We start from the raw sequence: 27,217 nt of genomic DNA, 5'->3' as shown, positions 1-27,217 counted from the left end.
GAGAAGAGGAGGAGAGAGGCGCATGCGAGCAAGAAGAGAGAGAGGAAGAAGAGATAGAGCGACACGAAGAGAGACGAGCAGCAGGGAGGAAACGGAGACGGCCATCTACGTTGAGATCCTCTGACACTTCACACATCCATATGTGTGTAATTTGATTAAAGGACAACATGTAACATAAAGAGAAATTAAAACAATTCTGTTTTTTATTGTATATTCAAAGACGACGCCACCTCTTGATATGAGTCATCATCAGGCTTTCATGGTAGCATCCTCCCCTTTGTGGTATCAGAAAAACTCACTTTATCTTAACATTTCAACGGATGATTATTTTTTATTTCCCCTGACCATTTGTTGTGAGGGTCGTCTGTCCCTGACATGAACTAGCCATGTGGTCGTTGTGAGGTGTTGTACATTTCTATATTTCTTTTAAAATCATTATAGAGGTTACATCAAATAAAACACTTAAAAGTCCCTTATTTCGCATGTGAATATGTTTATGTGATAACCACAATAATATTTTATGATAACTATGAACATTATACGTCTACATGGTTGAGAATGCGCAAATCCAATTGGCTGAAAATGCGCAGATCTCCGGATGTGACGTCTTAAAACCCGTCCAGTATCCGGTGCGAAACTCCGTATTGCATTATTTTCATTTTGATATTGAATTTGGTATTCTAGCGTTCATCCTGTTTATATAGTCTATGCGTCACTTAAAACGTAGACTATGAGCATAGAGCGATAATCTGACATGATATGGCCAGAAATAATGAAGTTATTCATATCCTAAAGTAGAAGAAAGTACTCTATTGTGTGCTCGCAGGCTATCCCATTAGCCAAGTATTGTCTTACTTGTTATATCAGTGTAGGTAAGTTATACACTGCTGCCGGGAGTTGTATTAACCTAACTGAAACAATTCTTTGCTCAAACATTACATCCGCGTCTTGTCTATATAGTACGCCCAGAAGTACTTTTTTCTACCAAAGAACTGGACTCGTTGGCAACATGCCGGAGATCAAAATGAAACATGTCGTCTCCTGCAGTAGCGAAGACTCTGTAAGTTATCTTTAGACTCCGTTAACTTTAACCTACACACAAAGCTACATTTACTCTAAGTTACTCTAAGACTGGGAGGCCAGCAACAGAAATCATTGTTTACTGAGGTCCTTGTCAGCAGTATGTTGTGTTGGCTGTGCTGGCTGTTGTCATCAGTGTGGTAATACAATAATATGATACTTAAATGAGGTTTAACCTCTGGTATCAAACACGATTCATCATATTTAATAAAACACGATAAATCTTCATATTTAATATCATAACAGACACACAAGGCGGACAACCTTCTGAGCTCCGACACGTATCGGAAGTGGAAAGCTGCGCGTCCCGGAGAGAAGCAGACCTCCGTCATTCTACAGGTGAATAATAATATACCTAATTTACTGTTATTAAACTCAAGTTACATGTGAATGGCAGGAAATGTTTTTCCCACAGACTCCGAATTATGTATAATTAACTCATCAGACTTCCTGTACATGTTTTTTTTCCGTTGGTTGGGTAATAGTATTTTACGACTGAATGTGAACGTGTTTTTACATTTGGAATACCTCCTCTCCTCTCAGCTTGAGAAGGAGGATCAGATTCACAGCATCGACATTGGAAACGAGGGATCTGCTTTTATAGAAGTCCTGGTGGGGAACTCCTCTTCAACCAGGGACCAGGACTATGAGGTACTGCTGTCAATATACCATAATAGAACCTATATGGAACTGGCAACTCCATACCTGAACATTTACCTGAAAATAGCTATGTCATTATGGCCTATGATCTCAGGAAAGGCTTTAAGTATGCTTCTCCTTCCATATAAAACAAATAATACTTGAAAAGTGGAGGAATTTATGTTTAATGGCCAATTTCTTTTAAACTTGTAAGGACTTAGAACTCGACAGCTAAATGTAAATGTAAATGTTGACATGAACAATCTCATAGTCGAATGCTTAAACCTGAGGTTTCCGTATGCATGCATTTGAATGAAAACTCATGCTATAAGTTAGCGTTATGCTACAGACTAAAATGCTAACTCTGTGGTGTGCTTTCTTTCAGGTTTTGCTTGTCACCTCCTCCTTCATGTCCCCTACAGAGAGCAGGAACAACACCAACGCCGGCCGTGTCCGCTTCTTTGGGCCCAGCAAGCTGCAGAAGACCCCTGCCCAGGAGAAGTGGGACCGGGTCAAAATCGTGTGCAGCCAGCCCTACAGTAAGGTAGGACCCATGAACCTGGCTTTAATACCAGACATTAAACCTAAATGGACCTCCAGACTGTATATCTAACCTTACTACCTGACTATTTTCCGATCTTTACTACAGGACGTTGACTCTAAATTAATTTCAGGGCTATAAACCTAATTTTACTACAGGACCTTATGCCAAACTTACTACAGCTTATAAACCTTACTTCTTTACAGCACTATACACCTAACTTTGCTACCAGTCTTCAAACATGATGTTAATAAAATACTATTAAGCTAACTTTACTACCAGTTTATAAACCTTACTTTATTACAGGGCTATACAACTAACTTTACCACCAGACTTTAAAGCCACATTTTTACTATTGGATCAAAACCTAACTTTAGCACCAGACTATTCACCTCACAACAGGGCCGTTAACCTAACTATAGGACTATAAACCTACACATGTGTGTGTGTTTTGCAGAATATTGCATATGGCGTGGCCTTTGTCAAGTTGTACTCCCCGCCAGACAAGAATGACCCTCCGACCTCCACCCCCCCGGTATGAAGCCCGCCTTGTTCTCAGTCTGCACATTACTGGAGATCCTTCGTCTGTGTTCGACATCCTCCTCTCTGTCTCTCTGTGTATCTAGAAGCTGACTAAGTTGGGTCAGTTCCGTCTGAAAGATGAGTCTCCCCCCGCTAGCACCAGTCTGCAGCCCGGCAGTCTTTTCTTCAACCGGGAGAACACTAAGCCTAGCCCCGCCCCTAAAGGTAAACCCAGCCACACCCTTAAAGCTACACCTCGCCTCATCCCCAAAGGGAAACCATACTTTAAAGACAAGCCACGCCCCTTAAAGATAAACCAGATCACAAAAACCTTAGTCACCACCCTAAAGCTAAACCTACCCTACACTGCCCCTGTGAAACTAGCCCCCTCTAGGTAATCCCAGCCCCCTCTAGGTAATCCCAGCCCTCTCTAGGTAAAACCAGCCCCCTCTAGGTAATCCCAGCCCCCTCTAGGTAATCCCAGCCCCCTCTAGGTAAAACCAGCCCCCTCTAGGTAATCCCAGCCCCCTCTAGGTAAAACCAGCCCCCTCTAGGTAATCCCAGCCCCCATCCTCAAGGGCGCGCCTAGGATAACCACGCCCCTGGAGGTAAACCTAGCCATGTCCCTAAAGATAAACCACCCCCCTCAGGGTGTACCCCCTCAATTAATTTCAACTATAAATAAACCTATAAATAATACCTGATTGTTAATAGTTCTTTATTGATGCCTCCGCCTCTCTCTCCTAGTTTCTCCTCAAAATGATAAGTGGAGCTATGCGGCTGCAGCGTTGCAGACTGGAGGATCACAGCCATCAAAGTTCCCTCAGGTAAAGTCTGTTATAGAGTCGCATCCCCCTTAAGTAAGTCTGCTATAGGGTTACATCCCCCCTGAAGGTACAGTCTGCTAAAGGGTCACATCTCCATTAAGGTACAGGCTGTTATAGGGTCACATCTCCCTTCAGGTAGTTGTTATAGGTTCACATCCCCCTCGGGTACAGTTGTTATAGGTTCACATCCCCCTCGGGTACAGTTGTTATAGGTTCACATCCCCCTCAGGTAGTTGTTATAGGTTCACATCCCCCTCAGATACAGTTGTTATAGGTTCACATCCCCCTCAGGTACAGTTGTTGTAGGTTCACAGCCCCCTCAGGTACAGTTGTTATAGGTTCACATCCCCCTCAGGTACAGTTGTTGTAGGTTCACATCCCCCTCAGGTAGTTGTTATAGGTTCACAGCCCCCTCAGGTACAGTTGTTGTAGGTTCACATCCCCCTCAGGTAGTTGTTATAGGTTCACATCCCCCTCAGGTACAGTTGTTATAGGTTCACATCCCCCTCAGGTAGTTGTTATAGGTTCACATCCCCCTCAGGTACAGTTGTTATAGGTTCACATCCCCCTCAGGTAGTTGTTATAGGTTCACATCCCCCTCAGATACAGTTGTTGTAGGTTCACATCCCCCTCAGGTACAGTTGTTATAGGTTCACATCCCCCTCAGGTACAGTTGTTGTAGGTTCACATCCCCCTCAGGTAGTTGTTATAGGTTCACATCCCCCTCAGGTAGTTGTTATAGGTTCACATCCCCCTCAGGTAGTTGTTATAGGTTCACATCCCCCTCAGGTACAGTTGTTGTAGGTTCACATCCCCCTCAGGTACAGTTGTTGTAGGTTCACATCCCCCTCAGGTACAGTTGTTGTAGGTTCACATCCCCCTCAGGTACAGTTGTTATAGGATCAGCCCTCGAGGTCCTTGGTGGTTACAGTGCTCTCCTTTCAACAGGCTGTGAAGAAGAAGTTTGAGTTCAGCAAAGAGCGACGGGATGCCCCGGCCGCCTCACCATCCACTAAAGCCACCCCCCCGGGGTCTCCAGAGAGGAAGCCCCCCACCCCTAAAGCCGCCACCAAGAACCCCACCCCTAAAGCCACACCCAAGACCACCACGCCAACCCCTAGAGCCAAGGCCAGCCCAGCCGCCCCAAGCAGCAGCAGCAGCAGTAAAGGTACCCACACACACACCAGACGTACACACGCACATGCGTGCACACACTCCTCTTCTTCAATTGGTCAATTTCCTCTCTCTTCTTCTATAACTCTCTCCCTCCAGCCTCCACTCAGAAGGTGGACTCTCGTCGTTGGGAGGGCGGGTCCCGACCGTCAGGGTCTGACCCTGTTCCTCTGAACCAGGTCCTACAGGGCGTGGTGTTCGTCCTCAGCGGCTTCCAGAACCCCTTCAGAGCGGAGCTGAGGGACAAAGCCGTGGCCCTGGGGGCCAAGTACCGGCCCGACTGGGCCTCAGACACCACCCATCTCATGTAGGCTTACACTCAGGTCGATCTTGCACCTACCTCATGAAGCTAACACCCATGTAGGCTTACGCTCATGTAGGCAAACAGCCTCCCCGCGTAAGCTCCGACATACTTTCCAGGATAGCTGCGGGCTTGTACCTATCGCACCGAAGTGCACACGCATCCATTAACGATACAATTGAGGGTCCTTATCAGTCTGGTGTTTCCAGTGTCTGTCTCTCTCTATTTAACCATACTCCTTCTGTCTTTCCAGCTGTGCCTTTGCCAACACGCCCAAGTACAGCCAGGTAAAGTCAGCGGGCGGTCTGATCGTGAGGAAGGAGTGGGTGCTGGACTGCCACAAGAGGAAGTGCAGCATCTCCTATAAGAGGTAGGAACATCTGGAGACAGGCACACTGTTACATACTGTTCACAAGTGTCTTAACCCCAAAAGGGTCCCTCAGAGAACTCGAGAGCTCGCCAAAATTCGGAGTCTGCTGACTGTGTGGTAGGTTGGCTCCCACAAACACACTGAGATTGTCTTTGGGTCCCAAAATGAAAGTGTTCAGGAACCCCTTCTCTATACTCTCTCTCTGCCAGGTATTTCAGAAACGTGCACTTGCTGCACTATTTGGTAGTGGCGCCAGTACTTTGAACAAAAGCCACTTCCACCTCCTGGGTGTTGTCTGACTAGCTGTGCCACGTCGGCACTTCTCCCGGCGGTGCAGTTGTCATGTTTATCCGGCCGTCGGGTGCCTCCTATCAGCCTCTGTTCTCTGAAGCGGGGGGGGGGGGGGGGGGGGGGGGGGGGTCTATCGTGTGTTGGGTCGTAGGGTGGGGGTACGCTGCTAGTTTGGAGAGAAGTCAAACGGTTCCCACAGACTGGTGCGATGGGGCCATTGCAATCCCACCCTCAATATGTCAAACATGGATTGTTTCCTCCGCTTGTGGCAAAAATCTCAATCGATACTCCGAGAAAGCTAATCTACAACCTTCAAACTGTTTTGGGTACAACAATTGTTTACGGCTCCTCTTCCTCCCCCTCCTCTCTTCCCACTCCCATTCTCCTCCTCCTTCTCCTCCTCCTCCTCTTCCTACTTCCCGTTCTCCCAGAGCATGTATTATACAGTGAGTAGGGAGGGCAGCTTTGATGATACTCTGTGTTTAAAAGGTGCATCTGCTATGGGTAATTAAAACCACCACTTACTTTGATGACAAGTACTCAAACACACACAAAACAGACACACACACACGCACATGCACACTAGGTCATTTAGCATTGATATGCAGAGTGCTGGCTTGGTTCATATTCATTTGTATGTTTGCCGGCTTTCTAAGCCAAGCACCTCAGAAATGTTCTCTGCATTGTGGAGAACATAATCATTACTCTATGGTCTCTCCTCTGGAAGCCATATTCCTCTCAGGCCCTGTTTGCGGCCTGTATCTACTGTCCTCCCCTTGTCTCCCTCCTTGTTCCCTTATCTCCTCATTGCCTTTCTGTTGTCTACTTCTGTCTTCTTAGCTCAACAAAGCCTCAGTCTACTGTCATCTCATCTCCTCTCCTCGTGTCCTGGTCTCTTTACCTTCTGTCCTCTGAGCTGAATACAGCCTGCCTCTAATCCCCTTATCTCCTCTCTAGGTGTACTCATCTCCTTCTGTCCTCCCAGCTCAAAAAAGCCTCCATCTACTCTCCTACCTATTATCTTCTCCAGGAGTTCTTCTGTCCTTCTATCCTCTCCTAGTGTCCTTATCTCCTTCTTTCCACCTCGCTTCTGGTCACTCCTTATCTCCCCTACTTCTGTCCTCTCCTAGTGTCCTTGTCCCTCCCCGTCTCCTCCTCTGTCCTCCCTCCTCTCCCCCTCCTTACATTCTAATCCAAACTACCTGCAGTTGTTTAATACAAACGTGATATTCTTCGATATAGTCAATCCGTCACTGCTTGTGTTCAGGTATCTGATGGACGGAGCGGAGGACAGCTCAGGGAGTGAGACGGGGAAGGACAGCGAGGACGAGCAGTTGACACGGCGGGTAACCTTTGAATCACAGGGTTCTTGTTATAACATCTTCCCTCGCCCTGTAACGTGATCAAAATACGGTCCAGCTGTTTGTCTGTAATCTAATTACATGCAGGTGTTTTAGTAGTGACCGTCATCCCGTGTTGAATGAATGCCGCTAATGTAAGCCGTGTCATGTTAAAATGTGTGATGTCGTGCTAGTGGTGGTGCTGTCCTCCCTTCTGCTGTAGAGATTTCAAGAAGAAGGAAGCGGATGGATGGATAGAGAGATAGACGATATTCTACATATGACGTAATGCTAAATTATTCCGTCACTGTCAGACCCCCCAGAAGCCAGTGAGACAGGCCACACCCAGGAAGACCATCAAGATCGAGGAAGACGAGTATGGAGCATCCACCGACATAGAGGAAGGTCAGACCCCGAGATTACTTTATCATACAACCAGACTACATCATTGTTACCAACATTACCTCATTATACTACCATATTACATAATTCTACTACATTACCTCATTATACTACCATATTACATCTTCCTACTACATTACCTCATTATAATACCATATTACAACGTTATGCTTGCAGCATTCTACTACAACATAACATTATTATAATACCACGTTTGGTCCACACACACACACACAGCACTCCTATCCTTAATTGTTGAGATTAAAGATGAGTACTCGATTAGAACCAACAACCCTCACTCTCTGTTGACTCATGAGCTGTTTGGTTTCCTAGGAGCCCGTGATGAGGATTCTGCCATGGATACAGAGGATGAACTTCAGAGGTAACTACCTGTTCCCGTATCTGCCTGTCTACCTCTCTACTTCTCTACCAGTCTCCCCCTCTATCTGTCTCTCTCTCTACCTGTCTACCTTGCCATTCTCTCCCTCTGTCTCCCTCTCTATCCTTCTCCCTCTCTATCTGTCTCCCTCTCTATCTGTCTCCCTCTCTATCTGTCTCCCTCTCTATCTGTCTCCCTTTCCATCTGTCTCCCTTTCTATCCGTCTCCCTCTCTACCCGGCCAGCTGTCTATTGACTATTCTTTACTATATTCTGTATTTCTACTGGGAGGTCGGCTAGTGAGACTTCATGTTGGGCTAAAACAGACCAAAGATGGTGGCTGTTCCAATCCAGAAAAGCCATATGTTTAAGTTGTTGAAAAGTTTGCCGAAGTCTATATAAGAAGTTTTGAACTAATAACTAATTGATGAACTAATAACTGTTCATCAATAATAAATGAGCAATCAGTAGCCAGCCATTTGGGGTCCTGGTCTGGGCTGTCTGGTGTGTTCGTGCGTACTTGTGTCTGTTCGGATAGTCAAATGATCAAAACATCCCCATATTAAAACCAGCAAGCGTAACAATACTGTGTATAATGGACAAATGGCACTGCTTCACCTTCTTGCCTCACTACACACCCAAACACAGAGAGACCCAAACGCCTGCAGTATTTAAGACCCAACCACTACAGAACAAACACCCAATGAACAAATCTACTGCAAAACCTTACCCTAGCGAACCAAACACCCACAGTACCAAACACCTTAGAACCAAACAGCCACAAAACCAAACACCTGCAGATTGATACACTTCCAGAACCCAACACCTGAGAACCAAGCTAGTCCCCAGTGGAGTTTTTGGCTGTACTTCACCTTGTATTGTTAAATTGTTCAATGCCGTGGAACTGTTGTTAAACGCTATAACCTACTCAAGGTCGTGCAATACCACACTGGCACAGCTGTGATGGGGCCTAGGCACGACACTACAAATCACTTTGTAACTCCTGTTTTATAAGATGCTAAAAAAGATGCCTAAAAGAGAGGGTATGCAGCTTCATGCGGACGCAAACAGATAAGAGCACATACGCAGATCAAGACTAGACTTCTGACCTTTTTTGTGTGGCCAATCAGGGTGCTTCAGGTGGGGTTCTGGGTAGGGCGGAGGTAGGGTGGATGTAACTGAATGTGTTCTGGGTAGGGCGGAGGTAGGGTGGATGTAACTGAATGTGTTCTGGGTAGGGCGGAGGTAGGGTGGATGGTAACTGTGAATGTGTTCTGGGTAGGGCGGAGGTAGGGTGGATGTAACTGTGAATGTGTTCTGGGTAGGGCGGAGGTAGGGTGGATGTCACTGTGAATGTGTTCTGGGTAGGGCGGAGGTAGGGTGGATGTCACTGTGAATGTGTTCTGGGTAGGGCGGAGGTAGGGTGGATGTAACTGAATGTGTTCTGGGTAGGGCGGAGGTAGGGTGGATGTGACTGAATGTGTTCTGGGTAGGGCGGAGGTAGGGTGGATGTAACTGAATGTGTTCTGGGTACGGCGGAGGTAGGGTGGATGTAACTGAATGTGTTCTGGGTAGGGCGGAGGTAGGGTGGATGTAACTGAATGTGTTCTGGGTAGGGCGGAGGTAGGGTGGATGTCACTGTGAATGTGTTCTGGGTAGGGCGGAGGTAGGGTGGATGTCACTGTGAATGTGTTCTGGGTAGGGCGGAGGTAGGGTGGATGTAACTGAATGTGTTCTGGGTAGGGCGAAGGTAGGGTGGATGGTAACTGAATGTGTTCTGGGTAGGGTGGAGGTAGGGTGGATGTAACTGAATGTGTTCTGGGTAGGGTGGAGGTAGGGTGGATGTGACTGAATGTGTTCTGGGTAGGGTGGAGGTAGGGTGGATGTGACTGAATGTGTTCTGGGTAGGGCGGAGGTAGGGTGGATGTGACTGTGAATGTGTTCTGGGTAGGGCGGAGGTAGGGTGGATGTGACTGAATGTGTTCTGGGTAGGGCGGAGGTAGGGTGGATGTAACTGAATGTGTTCTGGGTACGGCGGAGGTAGGGTGGATGTAACTGAATGTGTTCTGGGTAGGGCGGAGGTAGGGTGGATGTAACTGAATGTGTTCTGGGTAGGGTGGATGTGACTGTGAATGTGTTCTGGTTAGGGTGGCGAGTGACAAGCCAAAGGCAGGGGAGAAGAAGATAAAGGAGGAGGACCCGTACGGAGGATCCACTGACGAGAACACGGACGCAGAGGAGGAACAAGATCAGCAAATACCTGAGCTCCCTGGTAATTCCCCCTCCTCGAGCCAATCCCTGACCTCTGCTCGTACATTTCGACCCCCATTGGCTAATCATAAAGTGCCTTGTCAATGTTTCTCTTTCTTCCTCTCTTCTCTCCTGTTTTCCCCAGATTACCTGACAGGGAAGAGGTTTTTCCTCTTTGGTAAATTCCCAAACAACGAGAGACGGCTCCTGCTGCGCTACATCGCGGCCTTTAACGGGTAAGAAGAGTATAAACATATAAGTATGCATACCTTCTGCTGGTACAAATATATAAGTATGCATACCTTCTGCTGGTACAAATATATAAGTATGCATACCTTCTGCTGGTACAAATATATAAGTATGCATACCTTCTGCTGGTACAAATATATAAGTGCATACCTTCTGCTGGTATACATATTAAAGTATGCATACCTTCTGCTGGTACAAATATATAAGTATGCATACCTTCTGCTACAAATACCTTCTGGTAGTATGAATTTCTTCTGGTAGTATGAATACTTTCTGGCAATATAGATACCCTCTAAGGGTATCAATACTTTTTGGTTGTAGAAATATCTTCTGGTAGAACAAATATCTTCGGTTTGAACACCAGCTTTTAGAATTGTACTTGAGTTTCAGAAGTGTGTGTGTGTGTGTGTGTGTGTGTGTGTGTGTGTGTGTGTGTGTGTGCGCAGTCAGGTGGAGGATTATATGGATCAGAAGGTTCAGTTTGTTGTGACCAGTGAAGGATGGCAGGACTCTTTTGAAGACGTGAGTCTCTACTGCTTTATGTCTCTACCTCTCTGTCTGTCGACCACTCTCTAACTCTGTCTCCATACATCTCTCTACCACTTCTCGTTACCCCTCTCAATCCACCTAAAAATAAAAGTATTGGCAAAATAAACATTTATTTTTCAGAAGTTTAAATTAAACAAACAGAAAGAAACAATCTAAACTTGAGAAATAGAAGATATGAGAAAAATATTAAAGTATGAAATTGTACCTCTTTGTCGGCCTGTTTGTCTCTCATTTTGACTGCCTGTCTGTCTGTCATTCAGGCACTGATGGAGAACGGCAACCTGAACATTGTGAAACCTTCCTGGATTTATGCCATCAACGACAGACAGAAGATGCTGCCTTATCAGCCCTACACTGTAGTCCCCTGACACACACACACACACACACACACGGTTTTGTGGTTTACAGTATGTGTTGTTAAATGTAGAAACATTTAGTTAAACTTGTTAAATACTTTTTCAGCAAACGTGCTGAATTATTTAGTAAATATTTTGGGAACATGTAGTCACTTGGTATTTCAGTGTGTGTCTCGTCAGCTGAATATCAAGTGCTGGCCTGTGTCTTGTTTTCTTCGACCCGTATTTGATAATAAATTGCCTTTTCTAATTTTATTGGCCTCATTCTTAATCTGTCTGGCAAGTCGGATCCTGCTCACAACACCACTGGTAGAAAGCTCTCTCGTCCTCTGTCTCTCTTGAACTCTTTCTGCTCCCTCTCTCCTTTGTGTGTCTGGGAGGGGGAGGGTGGGTTCTAAGGAAGGGAATATTAAGTTGGATTATTATCTGACTGCAGCATGACTTTAATTACCTCGTAATAGCCTGACTCCCCTTCCTCCCTGCCCTGCCTGATCTCCATTTTAATGACTCTACTTTAAGAATATTAATACAACTATTTTTTGCCCCACTCGCTTTAATTGTGTTTGTGTTATTTTTAACATTAGTTTATCCTATAATTCAGTCAGCCAATTTATAAACAAATATTCTCTTTAGGTTTGCTTGGTTTAAAGACTACTAACGTACTTCACTCCTTATCCCCTCCCCCTTACTCCCTCTCTCCTCTCGTTGCTGCGCCGTTCTTCTAGTCTCTCTTAAGGGCTTTTTCATTAAGTGTGCTGTCGTGAATGCCCCTCCTCTCCTCTCTCCCCTCTACTTTCGTCTCCTATCCCTCTCTTTCTCCTCCCCTCCACGAGTATCCTCTTCGCTCATCTCCTCTCCTCTCCTCTCCTCTCTCCCCTTCTACTTTCCTTTCCCTCCTCTACTTTGCTCTCCTCCTCTCCCTCTATTTCTCCTCTCCTCTCTTCCTCTGCTTGCCTCTGAAATCCTTCCTTTTTCTTCTCCCCTCTCCTGTCCACCCGCCACCCACAGTCCGTTTGGCTGTTCCACCCCTCACCCTCCACCACCACGGAGCCGGCCGCCCTCTTCCCGGTCACACGGTGGGAAGGAGGGGGGTTCGAGGTGGGAACAGCCGCCGAACGTTGACCCGGTCGGAGGAAACTCCCCGGGAGCCGCCGCTGATTTGGGACCGGAGTGGCTGCCAGACGGTGAGTGAAACCTGCTCCTGATTTGAATTCTGTTTCATCATGACATGTTGGGGTGAAAGGCTACAGACAAACTATGACATTCAGCTAAACTCATTATGGCCGTCTTATTACCGTAGCGATTATGGTGAGAAAAAGGGAAGGTATCCGAATAGTAAGTTCATAGTTCTAAGAATTAAAAAAATACTTTTTTGGAACCTACTTTTTTTTTTTTAAGGAATCCATACATAGAAAGAAACAAATACATGTTTATCCAGTTACATTCATGATGAATTCCTTGTTTGTCAATGGAAATATAATGTTGGACTTTAATGGGGTTGAGGTCACCTAATGATTATTCATAAATATTCAACCACACGATATTCATCAACTCCCCATCCACTGATTGGTTTCCTCCACGGTTCCATTGTGAGGTGAATCCTCTTATTTGGTATTGCTTTATTGACTAGCTGCTGTAGAGAAATATGTGGAGTGGCCCGTTAAGTTTCTCTCTCTACCTCTCTGCCATCTCTCCATCCCTGAATCTCTTTTAACCTGAATGTGTTAAGCCGTTCATAAAAAGAGGAGTGATCAACCCATTGAGATATAATAACATTGAAGTTAGTCTTTTGAGCAACTAGAGGGTTGGATCCAACATTTGCTACCTGTCAGGACCCTAACCCCTTCCCATAAGTCCAAACTGTGTGTGTATGTGTGTGTTTATATCTCTCTCCAGACGATGAAGTCGCTGAGCAAGCCACAGTTCTCCCTCCTCTCCTCCTCCTCTCCTTTCCCCACCGATGACCCGCTCTCCTCCTCCCCCACCTCCTCCCCGTCTCCTCCCTCGTCCTCCAACTGCTCCGTCCCCGACTCCTCCTCCTCCCCTCGCTACAACTTCTACGCGGTGCTGCTGGTGTTGCTGATCTTCTGCGTGGTGTTTGGCAACGTGCTGGTGTGTGTGGCGGTGCGGGGCGAGCGCGCCCTCCAGACCACCACCAACTACCTCATCGTGTCCCTGGCCGTCTCGGACCTGCTGCTGGCCACGCTGGTCATGCCCTGGGGGGTCTACCTGGAGGTACGCCGCCTTGTGAGGGCCCTCTTTGAGGTGTGTGTGTGTCTCAAGCAACAGGTGGCGAATGACTGGTGGTTCATTTTATAGCAAAATAGTAGTATGTATTTATTACAGATGTTAGGTGAGTGGAGGTTCAGTTTTTATAATAAAGCAGTTTATGTGTGTTATATATATGTATTACAGGTACTAGGTGAGTGGAGGCTCAGTATATATAATAAAGTAGTACATCTGTATATTATATATGTATTACAGGGACTAGGTGAGTGGGGGTTCAATTTATATAGTATAGTAGTATATATGTATGATATGGATGAAACGTATTGTATAGTGTTTTTTGATTGTGTATGTACTACACGCTTTGTGTAGTTATATCGGTGTCCTGTAATTCTATATAAAATGGAAATAAAAAACATCATCCGTTCATCATTCATATATATAACATAGTAGTATATTATAATTTAGATGTGTATATTTATATACTACAGGTGGTAGTATGGTATAATATTTATATTATATATATTTATATTATTATATATTATATATATTATATATTATATTTATATTTATATAGTATGGTGTATATTTCTGTACTACAGGTAGTAGGTGAGTGGGGGTTCAGTCTGCTCCACTGTGACCTCCTGCTGACCCTGGACGTGATGATGTGTACGGCCAGCATCCTCAACCTGTGTGCCATTAGCATCGACAGGTCAGCTCTACAGGTCTATCTATCTACCTGACACCTCTCTACCTTATTACCCCATCTATATACATCTCTCAATCAGCATCGACAGGTCCTCTCTCTCTCTCTCTCTCTCTCTCTCTCTCTCTCTCTCTCTCTCTCTCTCTCTCTGGTGAGGTTTACGGGTGAGGTTATCAGGTGAGGTTAACAGGTGAGGTTAACAGGTGAGGTTAACAGGTGAGGTTAACAGGTGAGGGTTACAGGTGAGGTTTAAAGGTGAGGTTAACAGGTGAGGGTTTAAAGGTGAGGGTAACAGGTGAGGGTTTAAAGGTGAGGGTTACAGGTGAGGTTAACAGGTGAGGGTTACAGGTGAGGGTTACAGGTGAGGTTTAAAGGTGAGGTTAACAGGTGAGGGTTTAAAGGTGAGGGTTTAAAGGTGAGGGTAACAGGTGAGGGTTTAAAGGTGAGGTTAACAGGTGAGGGTTACAGGTGAGGTTTAAAGGTGAGGTTAACAGGTGAGGGTTACAGGTGAGGTTTAAAGGTGAGGTTAACAGGTGAGGGTTTAAAGGTGAGGTTAACAGGTGAGGGTTTAAAAGTGAGGTTAACAGGTGAGGGTTTAAAGGTGAGGTTTAAAGGTGAGGTTAACAGGTGAGGGTTTAAAGGTGAGGTTTAAAGGTGAGGTTAACAGGTGAGGTTTAAAGGTGAGGTTTAAAGGTGAGGTTAGCAGGTGAGGTTTAAAGGTGAGGTTAACAGATGAGGGTTACAGGTGAGGTTTAAAGGTGAGGGTTTAAAGGTGAGGTTTAAAGGTGAGGTTAACAGGTGAGGTTTAAAGGTGAGGTTGACAGGTGAGGTTTAAAGGTGAGGTTAACAGGTGAGGGTTTAAAGGTGAGGGTTACAGGTGAGCTTAACAGGTGAGGTTAAATGTGTGCGTTGACAGGTACACAGCGGTGGCAATGCCCATGCTCTACAGCACGCGGTACAGCTCCAGGCGGAGGGTGGCGCTGATGATCTCCATCGTCTGGTTCCTCTCCTTCGCCATCTCCTGCCCCCTGCTGTTTGGACTCAACCACACAGGTCACACACACACACACACACACACACACACAATGAACCCACCACAACCTCCGAGTTACATGTCTCTAGCATGTTGGAACTGACACAAACCCCCCCCCCCCACACACACACAGCATCAGGCCATCCTGTAGCTAGCATCATACTATCATAAAACTAGCATCATACTATCCTGTGGTTAGCGTCTCTCCATCCAGTTGTAACCAACACACACACCATCATGGTATCTTGTGGCTAGTATTATATAAATTATCATATATTATCATATATTTATAAACAGAAGAAGACGCAATGCTGCTGCTTTCCAGGATGCATTGCTTGGGCGTTTGGAGTGGGAACACATAATCCCAGTATGTCTGGAGAGGCTGCGAGGTCGTACATCAACCGCTGAGTAGCCACTCCAAACAGAAAGGCTTCAGGTGGAAGCAATCCAGTTAAGACATCCGCATCTCCACAGCACCACATACTCTTCCTTCTATAAGATGCATTTGTTTCCAATGAGGTTGTGGTTGATTCTTTCCAACATAGCAGATAGTTGTATCTGTTCTCCTGCTATTCGACTATTAGAATACATTCGCTGAATTTGTTAGGTGTTTCATCTAGAATATATAACCAGGCTATATAGTCAGGCTATGAGTCTGTACCTTTCTCTATAGCTATTAGTATGTACCTTTCCCTATAGCCAGGCTATGAGTCTGTACCTTTACCTATAGCTGTTAGTCTGTACCTTTACCTATAGCTAAGCTACGATTCTGTACCTCTCTCTTTAGCTATTAGACTGTATCTTTATCTATAGCTGTTAGTCTGTACCTTTCACTATAGCTATTAGTCTGTACCTTTACCTATAGCTGTTAGTCTGTACCTTTCACTATAGCCAAGCTACAATTCTGTACCTCTCTCTTTAGCTATTAGTCTGTATCTTTACCTATAGCTATTAGTCTGTATCTTTACCTATAGCTGTTAGTCTGTACCTTTCCCTATAGCTGTTAGTCTGTATCTTTACCTATAGCTGTTAGTCTGTACCTTTCACTATAGCCAAGCTACGATTCTGTACCTCTCTCTTTAGCTATTAGTCTGTATCTTTACCTATAGCTATTAGTCTGTATCTTTACCTATAGCTGTTAGTCTGTACCTTTCACTATAGCCAAGCTACGATTCTGTACCTCTCTCTTTAGCTATTAGTCTGTACCTTTCCCTATAGCTGTTAGTCTGTATCTTTACCTATAGCTGTTAGTCTGTATCTTTACCTATAGCTGTTAGTCTGTACCTTTACCTATAGCTGTTAGTCTGTACCTTTCCCTATAGCTGTTAGTCTGTACCTTTCCCTATAGCTGTTAGTCTGTATCTTTACCTATAGCTGTTAGTCTGTATCTTTACCTATAGCTGTTAGTCTGTACCTTTCCCTGTAGCTGTTAGTCTGTACCTTTACCTATAGCCAGGCTAAGTCCCTCTCTCTCTCCAGCCAGTAGAGACGGAAGGAAGTGTAGTTTTGCGGACCCCTCCTTCGTGGTCTACTCCTCCGTGGCGTCCTTCTACGTCCCCTTCATCGTCACGCTGCTCGTCTACGCTCAGATCTGTGTTGTCCTGCGGAGGCGGGGCAGGCGTACGGCTCCGCCCAGAAGACCTGCCCCCGTCCAGAAGACACGCCCCCTGGCCACGCAGGCTCCTCCCACCCAGCCCGAAGACAACCAACGCAAGGTAAAGCAGCTAATGGCTAATGCTAGCATTGCTAATAATAGCAAATCATTCGGTCCGAAAGAAAGAATAGTAAGGCTTACCTCGACGCACACTCTGCCAGTGCAGAGTTGGTCTCTAAAGCTAGCGAGCTAGTGATGTGTGGGAGGGACTTTAGAGGGACACATGAAGGGAAGGGAGGTATTTTTTCAGTTGGATACATTCAAAAAGTAGCTCACTCTTTGCCTACCTTAGCTTTAATCTCAGTATGGACATGGTTAATATGATCCACATGGAATGATATAGAACGGATAATATGGTATTAGTAGTGTCACTGCTCTCTTGAAAGGACAGTGATGTTTTCAAGGGTTTTTAAGACAAACAGATACCCCCCCCTCCCCCCAGAACAAGTGCACCAACCCAGGAGACGTGAAGCTGTTCACTGTGATGCTCCGCCCCCCCACTGCCGGCCCCCAGCGCAAGAAAGTGGTGAGTCTCAGAGATATAGATCTCCTCAGCTAGGAGGCTCTCTCCTCCACCAGGAGGCCCTGCTCCACCAGGAGGCCCTGCTCCACATCCAGCTTGGCCCCTTTTCCTCCACCAGGAGGCTGTCCTTCACAACAAGGCTCGCTTCGAAAAAGGAGACCCTCCACCAGGATGTTCTGTACTTTTTAAAGGTGACATATAATAACACCAGGTGTGAGTGTGAATAGCCGTTACAGGCCATTTTGAAAATCGGCCACTTCTGACATCACAAGTGGGCGTGTCCACCGAGATGTATGACCGATGGATCAGTCTACCATCCTACCCAGTGAAAGCAGCGTTGCGGCTTGTAACGGCTATTCACACTCACACCTGGTGGTATAATCTGTCACCTTTTAAGACTGATGTCTGAAACCAAAAGATTCAATGTGTTTCTTCTGCAGTTTTGTCCGTCTCTCATTTTGCCATCAGGGTTGCTTTAACCCTCATCCACACCACTACCGGGATACTCCCTGCTGTCATGCAGACAGGGAAACACAGACGCTCTCTTGTCTCAGTCGCTTCTGTCTGTGTCCAGACGCTGGCGAAGGAGGCGGTGGTCCACCCTCTGGAGGCGGAGCCTGGCCGTTTCCTGTGTCATAGCAACCGGGTTCTGGCCACGCCCCCCCAGGTGTGCGTGTCGGTGTCTGTGGCCCCGGGGCGAGCGAGGCCAAGCCTCCCCCTGACCGCGGCGCTCACCGCCGTGGATGGGGGTCTGCGAGGGAGGGAGGGGTGGCTTGAGCGGGGTGAGAAGGCGAGGGGGAGGCTGTCCCAGCAGAAGGAACGCAAGGCTACTCAGATGCTGGCAATCGTGCTGGGTGAGGAGTCTGTCCCTCTCTCTCTCTCTCTCTCTCTCTCCATCTAACGCTATCTCTATCTCTCTCCTATCATACTGGGAGTGGAGGACTCTCTCTCTCCATCTAGCTCTCTCTCCCATCGTACTGGCTGAGGAGGACCCTCTCTCTCCATCTAACTCTATCTATCTCTAACTCTCTCTCTCCCATCATACAGAGTGGAGGGAGCTCTCTCCCTGTATCCCTCCCCCCATCTAAGTTTATCTCTCACTCTCTCTCCCATCGTACTGGGAGAGGAGGACTCTCTCTTTCTCCCTCTCCATCTAAGTCTATCTCTCACTCTCTCTTGTTCTCTCCCATCATACTAGGTGACGACGACTCTCTCCCTCTCCATCTAAGTCCATCTCTCTCTAATTCTATCGCTCTCGCTCTCACTCTCTCCTATCATTCTGGGTGAGGAGGAGTGTCTCTCTTTCTCCCTCTCCATCTAAGTCTATCTCTCACTCTCTCTTGTTCTCTCCCATCATACTAGGTGATGACGACTCTCTCTCTCCATCTAAGTCCATCTCTCTCTAATTCTATCGCTCTCGCTCTCACTCTCTCCCATCATTCTGGGTGAGGAGGAGTGTCTCTCTCTCTCTCTCTGTGATGCGTCTCTCCCTGCAGGAGTGTTCATCATCTGCTGGCTGCCGTTCTTCCTGACCCACGTGCTGAAGGCCCACTGCGGGACCTCCTGCTGTGTGTCCCCCTCCCTCTACAGCGCCGTCACCTGGCTGGGCTACCTGAACAGCGCCGTCAACCCCGTCATCTACACCACCTTCAACATTGAGTTCAGAAAGGCCTTCCAGAAGATCCTCCACTGCTGAGGTCGGCGGGGGGGGGGGGGGGGGGGGGGGGGGGGGGGGGGGGGGGGATAGAGGGGGTGTTAGAGGCCAAGGGGGAGCTGATCTATGTGTGTGTTCACCCCCGATCAACATTTTAACCAATCAGGGGCTTCACCGTCAGTGACATCATATGAAAATATGTTCTGGCTGCGAGACGCTTTGCAGACTGAATAAAATACTGCTAGTCCTTATTTCTTCCCACTTCAATGTTATTTTTGTTTTATTTTTAACATTATAGTCAAACAAAGTCTGTCACATTTGAGTGTTTCATGTTTAAATGTGATCTTTTGAGATTGTAATAAACGATACCTAACTTGTGTGTGTGTGCGTGTGTGTGATTCCAGGATGGATCAAGTCATGATTCATTTAAAGTTGGTGTTGTGAGGTATTATTGTCGTTGAAACCAGAGTATGTGTGTTGATGCCTTGCTTACCCGCTTTGGCAGCCAGATACTACTAAGAGACAACAGGTGTGTGTGAGTGTGACTGAGTGTACAAAAGATATGCTGAGGTAATGCTACCATCATGTTAACCTCGTGAGCTGCAAACACCCTGTGCTGTAACATGATCGGCTGAACCAATGGTGTCTAGCTGTGTGTGCCTGTGTTGTTCAACCCTGAGCCAGTCCATTAATAATACACAGCAGAAGGGTTAGGGGGCGTGGTAAGATGCCAAATGGGCGGAGCTAAAGGCTCTACCTGCAGAGCTTGTATGACTCAGGAGCTATCAAAGACGAGAGGACGCTGTCATGGCCGACTGCCAGGTGAGACTGCACACTTTATTGATTGATCGATTTATTAGTTGGAGGTTGACTACTCTACACCTTTCTTTAAAAAGAAAACGTTCTGTTGAAGTACATGAAATGTCTTGAATTGTCTTGAAATGGGGGGCAGGGAAGGAAGTCTAGTGGTTTGGGTCTTTGACTCCCAGCTGAAAGGTTATTGCTTAGATCCCACAGCTCCACACGCTCTGCCCGTAGGCATGCTTAATGCCCAAACCCCCACCTGCTTCTTAACATATAATGTTTGTACAAAGAAATTTGATGTAGGTTGCTTTGGATAAAATGATCGGCTAAATGACAAACATTTAGTTTTCCTTTCACGCTATTCACCTCACCATACATTTCCTCTCTACCTCTCCCTCCACCTCCTCCCTGCTTCACCTCCTCTCCACCTCCTATTTTTCCCTCCACCTCCTCTCTACCACACCTTTGATCTCATCTCTGCTTCCACCTCCTCTCTACCTCACCTCCACCTCCTCTCTACCTCACCTCCTACTCCACCCCCCTCCAGATGCCCACACCTGGCAATGGTGCGGACACAGCGCAAGCAGCAGATTTAGCGGATGTAGTGTTTGAAGCAGGCGTAGCCGAAATAGCATGCAACGCCAACATGCAGGTCAAAGCAGTTGAAGCGGACGTTGATGAAGACATTGATGACTCTCCTGAAGGTCAGAAACGGCCCTGATTAGTATAGTAGAAGTAGTGGTATAATAGTAACAGTATTCTTGGGTATTAAATGACCATTTTTCAACCGTCAAACTAAACAGTATATACATTTACTGAATAAAGACTGAAAATAAAATGCTTAAAAAAAATCTTAAAATATAGCATTTTCCTCTGGGGTTAAAATAAATGTCATCAAGTTTGTATAAGCAGATAGAAAATTGTCATGTGACGTGTGGCTGGTAACTTTGACCAGACGATAGGGGCGGTGGACCAGTGAAAAGCTCTTAGGGGTTGTTTTGGGTCGTATTGACTAACAACCTAATCTGTCATTCAGGTACGAGATGTGACCGGCTTTGTCCCTGGATGGGGCGCATACTATTCTGCCTGGAATGGTTCCTGTACCTGGTCACTTTCCTCCTTGTCATCCTCCCCATCTTGGGTACCGTATATTACATATTCTATGAATTAGATAACACATCAGTGACTTGGTTGGGACTCATCAATGAGCCAAGCTGAACGGTGAAGCTGTATCGGGGGGATGGTCTCACTCTGAGCCAGGTTCTGTTAAAGGGTGGTGCGTCTTCATCGAGAAGGAGCTGCTGAGAGACAAATATGAGACTGTGGTGTCATAACAGGGAAAGAGACATTAGCTGGGTATCATCAGCATGTCAGGGGTAGGGGAACCTGTGGGGCTCAGGGATAGACCCAGAGAGGATGTGTCCAGTGATAGGTCCCAGAGAGTATGTGTACAGTGATAGGTCCCAGAGAGGATGTGTCCAGTGATAGGTCCCAGAGAGGATGTGTACAGTGATAGGTCCCAGAGAGGATGTGTTCAGTAATGGTAACAATGAGGATGTGTACAGTGATAGGTCCCAGAGAGGATGTGTTCAGTGATAGGTCCCAGAGAGGATGTGTCCAGTGATAGGTCCCAGAGAGGATGTGTTCAGTGATAGGTCCCAGTGAGGATGTGTCCAGTGATAGGTCCCAGAGAGGATGTGTTCAGTAATAGGTCCCAGTGAGGATGTGTTCAGTGATAGGTCCCAGAGAGGATGTGTTCAGTGATAGGTCCCAGTGAGGATGTGTACAGTAATGGTAACAGTGAGGATGTGTACAGTGATGGTAACAGCAAGGATGTTTACAGTGATAGGTCCCAGTGAGGATGTGTACACTGATTGTAACAGTGAAGATGTGAACAGTGACAGACCCAGTGAGGATGTGTGCAGTGATGGTCCCAGTGAGGATGTGTACAGTAATGGTAACAGTGAGGATGTGTACATTGATGGCAACTGGGAATATGTGTACAGTGACAGACCCAGTGAGGATGTGTACAGTAATGGTAACAGCGAGGATGTTTACAGTGATGGATCCAGTGAGGTCTGTAATGAGAACCTAGGAAGGATGTGTAGTGATAGGTCCCAGTGAGGATGTGTAGACTACAAGTTGCAGCGTGGATGTGTACAGAGATTCAGTGAGGGTGTGTAATGATAGATCCCATTTGGGATGTGAAGTGATAGATTCAGTGAGGGTGTGTAATGATAGATCCCATTTGGGATGTGTAGTGATAGATTCAGTGAGGGTGTGTAATGATCAATTCAGAATTGTCCCTTGCGGTCAACCATTTTCCGCCTGATGTCACTTGGACCCCTTCTTGGACATATCTATATGAATTTAGCATTATTGTTATCATTATTGTTGTTGCTGTTATCATTAGTATTAAGATAATTTCTACACCCTTCTCATCTCTTGCATTTGGTTTGCTTCTTAGGCGCAATACTTTCTACGAAGCTGTCAACTTTGAGTAGCGGAAAAGAGAATTGCAGCCTTCCGACGCCGGTGCAGATCACGTTCAATTCAACGCAGTTGAGCAACAGCTCTGCACAAGACGAAATATACACCGGTAACTGTTAAAGGATCCAATGAAGTAGAGAATAACAATGACTTTTACCTTGACATTTTCACAGTTTTATAACTTCTGCTAAAGGGGACATATTATACCACCAGGTTTGAGTGTGATTAGCCTTACAAGCCGTTTCGAAAATCTGCCCCATATGACATCACTAGTGGGCGTGTCCACCTAGATCTGTGCAGGATAGATCGGTCTACCAGCCTACCCAGTGGACGGAAGTAAACGTTGCTCATCTATCCAGCACAGATCTAGGTGGACACGCCCACTAGTGATGTCATATGGGGCAGATTTTCGAAACGGCTTGTAGGGCTAATCACACTCACACCTGTGGTGGTATAAAATGTCCCATTCAACGTTTAAATTTTTTTTTAACAATGTTTACAAAACATAATTCACACACTGTAAATCGTTTGTAAATCATCAAATTGCTCCATTTACTCTATTAATGCTCCAAAGTTAGTTATTCTAAAGTGTTCACTATCAGTAGATAGTTGGTGATGAGTGTGCATGGCATTATTTATCTATTAGTAATAATGAGTGTATCATTATGCGTATTACATGAATGGGTCTTCAGTATGCATTTTACTTATTATATGAATGAATCATCAGTATGTCTTATAAGTATAATAAGTATTGGTAGTTCCAGCAGTCTGCCCGTCCCCGGCACGGGGAAGACTGGGGCGCATTGTTGGGGGGACCCCGGCAGAGGCGGGGCCCTGGGGCTGGCAGAGCAGCCTCCGGTGGAAAGGGAAGCACCTCTGCGGAGGGTCCATCATCTCCCCGCGCTGGGTCATCACCGCAGCACACTGCTTAGTGCAGTACGACACACACTCAGACACACGCAACACAAGCTACGCGCTAATATACATTAAACAGACACTGCCAACTTAACACACTAGGCACCATTACACAACATACCACACACAAACACTACACGCTAGGACCGCACACACACACACACCCACAAGGTGTGTGTGTGTGTGTGTGTGTGTGTGTGTGTGTGTGTGTGTGCGTGTGTGCGTGTGTGTGTGTGTGTGTGTGTACCAGTTCCAACATGCTAGAGCCATCTAACTGGGAGGTTGTGGTGGGTTCATTGCGATTGCTGGACATGTCCCAGGGCCAGCGGTACCGTGCGGGGAGGGTCATCTACCACCCCCTGTACACCTCCGGCAGCGGAGACTACGACCTCGGGCTTCTGAGCATGCTCACAGACATCCAGCTGATAGGTCGGTTAACGGAACTACCCACCGCTCCAAAAGTTTTTGTTAAGATTATGTCATTATAAAATGATTTATTATTATATTTTATCAGTATTGGCATTGCTATGATAACTGTTATTGATTATAATTACTTTTCTGTGTTAACTATTTTTTCTATCATCTGCCGAAGCCTTACATTGCTTGCCTTGTGTCCACCAGGTGGCGTGCGCCCTGTTTGTCTGCCCAGCCCCAGCGACTCCTTCCCTCCCGAAACAAGATGCTGGATTACAGGCTGGGGGTATACCAGAGAGAACGGTGGGTCTTTTTTATTCATTCATGCATTTTAATTATTCATTCTCTATTATTCATACCTGCAAGGGGATGTTTTTGGCTTATTGCTTGTTGTTTATATCCTCTACGCCCTATGGGATTTTTTATATCAGGTGGAGAAGGTCTTCTATAGTTTATACACACTAGCGACATGGTTTGGATTCAATTCCGGGGAAAATTGAATCCAGGCTATTTTTCGGCATGAAGCCCCAAATAATAAGCCCGAAGCTATGTAACAGCCCAAATGGCTTTCATGTGATTGGCTGCATTTTTTTAACCGCTAATATTGCTCAAAATAGCACCTCTACAGTAGCATGAATAGGGTCCCTACACATAAATCGAATCATCAACAACTTAGTTGGCGCACTGGGAGTTTATTAAAAAATACGGTTTTCTTAGTCTGTGCCTTAACGGTAGGTCCATGTTTCCAGGAAGTCCAAACAAGTCGATAACTGGCTACCGTAAATGATATAATAGAGGCGCCAAAAAAATGAACACAACAATCTCCCCTCTTGATACTTGGCTGATTTAAAACAATTGCCGCCCCTTGCTCCGGGCATTCGCGGGCAAGCTCATCAGCTTATTTTATGGGGCTTCATGCCGAAAAAGACCGTGGGTTCAATTTTCACCGGAATTACACTCTAATTTCCTCCTCTTCCTTACCCAATGCAGGCTGCTGAATGATGGGTATTTTCTCTCTTCCAGGGCTGCTGTCCGATGAGCTCCAACAGGCGTGCGTTCAGATCATATCCCCATCCACGTGCTCCCAACGGCATGTCTACGGAGACCTCCTCACTCCCCGGATGTTTTGTGCTGGTTATATGAAGGGAGGGGTCGACTCGTGTCAGGTACCGACTAGTCATATTTCTTCTCACAACTAGTCTTTACCCAACTAACCAACTAGTAATACATCTTCTAGCAACTAGTCTTAACCTGACTAACCAGTCCCTTCAGAAAAATGCGGCGTTTTTTTGGGATTGTTGCGGCCAAAAATCTTTGATTATGCGGCACGTTTTCTTAAAAAATGCGATGAAATATGCGGCATATTTATGCAATTTTATGCGATGAAATTGCGGGAACTTGCGAAAAAATGCGGGTACTTGCGAAAAATGCAGCTTTTCGATGACGTTCACGTCGCGTAATTACGTCACTTCATAACGTTCCCATGGCAACAGGGGGAAATGTCTGCTCTTGTGTGAAGTAAACGCAACATTTTTCAACTTTCTGCTAAAATATATGTGACTTTTTTGCAACGAAAATGCGTGGATTATGAAATCATGCAAGCCCCACATATTTTGCGCGGGAATCGGTAATTTATGCGGTGAAAGTGCGGCATATTTGAAAAAATGCGGCCCCCGCATGAATATGCAGACTTTGGCTGATTATGCCTTGAATTATGCGATCGCATAATCGCGTTTTCCTGGAGGGACTGACTAACAAACTATTCTTAACTCTTCTATCCAACTAGTCTTAACCTTTCTGGCCAACTCAAACGTAAGGCCCTATTCCTAACCTGACTGAAGAACTGTCGTGCTCTAAGCTGAATTGTTTCGACCCATCAGGTCTTGTTGATGAGTGACAAGGCCTGTGGTCTGGTTACCAGGGCGACAGCGGGGGTCCACTGGTCTGTGAGACCAGTCCTGGGGACTGGAGGCTAGTGGGCGTGGTGAGCTGGGGGCACGGCTGCGGTCGTGGCGGTAAACCGGGAGTGTACACCAGTGTGACCTCCCTGGTCCACTGGATCTACCATGAAACCCAGGTTTGTCCTCATTCCACCGGGGGTGGGCTGGTTCAAAAGGGGTATTAGTTAGTTAAATAAATTAGTTAAACAGGTGAGTTGGCAGGTTTAACATGTGAATAAAACAGGTGTGTTTAGTAGGTGTGTCGGTGAGTTAAACAGGGGTGTTGGTGGACAGATGAGCCAAACCGATGTTTGGATGAGTTAAACCAGGTGAGGTACAGGTCCTATGACATGACACCAACTGAGAGTGGGATACTGGGATTCGTCGTGGCAAGCCGTTTTGAAAATCTGTCTCTTATGACATCACAAGTGGGCGTGTCCACCTGGATGTGTGCTGGATAGATCAGTCTACCAGCCTACCCAGTGGACCCTAGCAAACGTTGCTCATCTATCCGTCACACATCTAGATGGACACGCCCACTTGTGATGTCATAAGAGCCCGATTTTCCAAACGGCTTGTGACGGCTACTCACACCTGGTGGCATGTCATGGGACATTTAAGTAGGAGAGTTGGCGGTTGAGCCCTATGTATCCTCATCCCTTTACACACATTAAGGTCACATGTTCCCTCAGCCCAATGTAACCTCAGCCCACTTACGTATATAGGTACTATGTTCTGTCAGTCCTATGTCCCCTCAGCCTTACGTTCTGTCAGCCTTATGTTCTGTCAGCCCTATGTTCCCTCGGTCCTAAATTCCCTATTATATCCCCTCAACATGCCTTCACCAAAACATTAGAACTATCAATAGCCACTACATCAACCCCAAATGAACCGGCAACACAAATAATAATGAAATTAAAGTAAAAAAAACCTGTAATGCAATTAAGAGAATTGTTAGCAACTGTATCCTTTTAAAATTAGCTTAAGACAAACAGGTGTCACAGTGAGATTTGTGAATATTTTTCATTTACCTGCACATCATTAACTTAATTAGGAGAAGTTGTTCTCGGTGATACAAGCTGAAAATAACATATATTAAAGTACTTCCTGGAGTTGTTAAAGATCTGATCTAAGGAGTCAGTTAAGAGTTATTTAGTAATTTACTCTTAGTTATATGAGTCATAATATATATATTGTGGGTAATAAGTGTGTTGTTGATGTTGTGTATCTGTATTTTATTGTAACTCTGGTCTTGATGTTTTTCTTTAGATGGACAAACCTGCCGAGCTTCAAGAAAAAAGAGCCAACACATAGAATTCCTGACGTTTAAAACACTCTGCAAATAAAAACAGAGATAACAAATGTGTTTGGCCTCTGTGTTATTTTGAGATAACAAACATTTCTGAGAAAGATCTAAAAGCTTAATTTAATGTTCATGTTTTATCTAAAAGCTTATTTAAATTGTCACGTTTTATCCAAAAAGGTTTTTATTTTTGAAGTGTACGAAATATAATTTATTGTTTAGGCAATATACAAAAGACCCATCGTTTTTGTTGAATCTTTCTCAGACGAATACAAATGAGGAGGGGC

The 27,217-nt window shown here is 45.8% G+C and overlaps 3 protein-coding genes across 4 annotated transcripts; all 3 read left to right on the top strand.

Moving 5' to 3' along the window:
* The first annotated feature begins 630 nt into the window (after nt 1-630).
* Nucleotides 631-11,540, top strand: xrcc1 (X-ray repair complementing defective repair in Chinese hamster cells 1). Its single transcript, XM_079729532.1, has 18 exons — nt 631-872; nt 961-1,060; nt 1,327-1,419; nt 1,624-1,731; nt 2,105-2,263; nt 2,718-2,795; nt 2,887-3,007; nt 3,530-3,609; nt 4,558-4,777; nt 4,882-5,089; nt 5,337-5,453; nt 7,012-7,090; nt 7,399-7,489; nt 7,820-7,868; nt 10,012-10,136; nt 10,260-10,350; nt 10,810-10,885; nt 11,173-11,540. The coding sequence occupies exons 2-18, from the start codon at nt 1,010-1,012 to the stop codon at nt 11,278-11,280; spliced, it is 1,854 nt and encodes a 617-aa protein (XP_079585658.1). The 5' UTR covers nt 631-872; nt 961-1,009; the 3' UTR covers nt 11,281-11,540.
* Nucleotides 11,541-11,978: 438 nt separating this feature from the next.
* On the top strand, nt 11,979-19,106 carry drd2l (dopamine receptor D2 like; the record flags this gene model as incomplete). Its single annotated transcript, XM_079755959.1, has 8 exons — nt 11,979-12,452; nt 13,165-13,503; nt 14,097-14,206; nt 15,117-15,253; nt 16,713-16,948; nt 17,330-17,413; nt 17,985-18,264; nt 18,907-19,106. The coding sequence occupies exons 1-8, from the start codon at nt 12,033-12,035 to the stop codon at nt 19,104-19,106; spliced, it is 1,806 nt and encodes a 601-aa protein (XP_079612085.1). The 5' UTR covers nt 11,979-12,032.
* A 761-nt stretch (nt 19,107-19,867) lies between these two features.
* Nucleotides 19,868-26,967, top strand: LOC307071249 (tryptase gamma). Of its 2 annotated transcripts, none has more exons than XM_079730218.1 (10): nt 19,868-19,886; nt 20,416-20,572; nt 20,905-21,009; nt 22,336-22,467; nt 23,126-23,294; nt 23,524-23,702; nt 23,895-23,990; nt 24,711-24,853; nt 25,609-25,764; nt 26,897-26,967. In XM_079730218.1, the coding sequence occupies exons 1-10, from the start codon at nt 19,872-19,874 to the stop codon at nt 26,939-26,941; spliced, it is 1,197 nt and encodes a 398-aa protein (XP_079586344.1). In that variant the 5' UTR covers nt 19,868-19,871; the 3' UTR covers nt 26,942-26,967. The 2 variants fall into 2 exon arrangements, with proteins under 2 accessions (XP_079586344.1, XP_079586343.1); XM_079730217.1 differs by having other exon boundaries at nt 23,117-23,294.
* Nucleotides 26,968-27,217: the final 250 nt, after the last annotated feature.

Source organism: Pollachius pollachius, assembly GCF_949987615.1.
Source record: "Pollachius pollachius genome assembly, chromosome: 1".
In the NCBI taxonomy this organism is placed as follows: Eukaryota; Metazoa; Chordata; class Actinopteri; order Gadiformes; family Gadidae; genus Pollachius; species Pollachius pollachius.
Note: the sequence above shows the minus strand (reverse complement) of the source record. Positions and strands in the feature narration are given on the sequence as shown.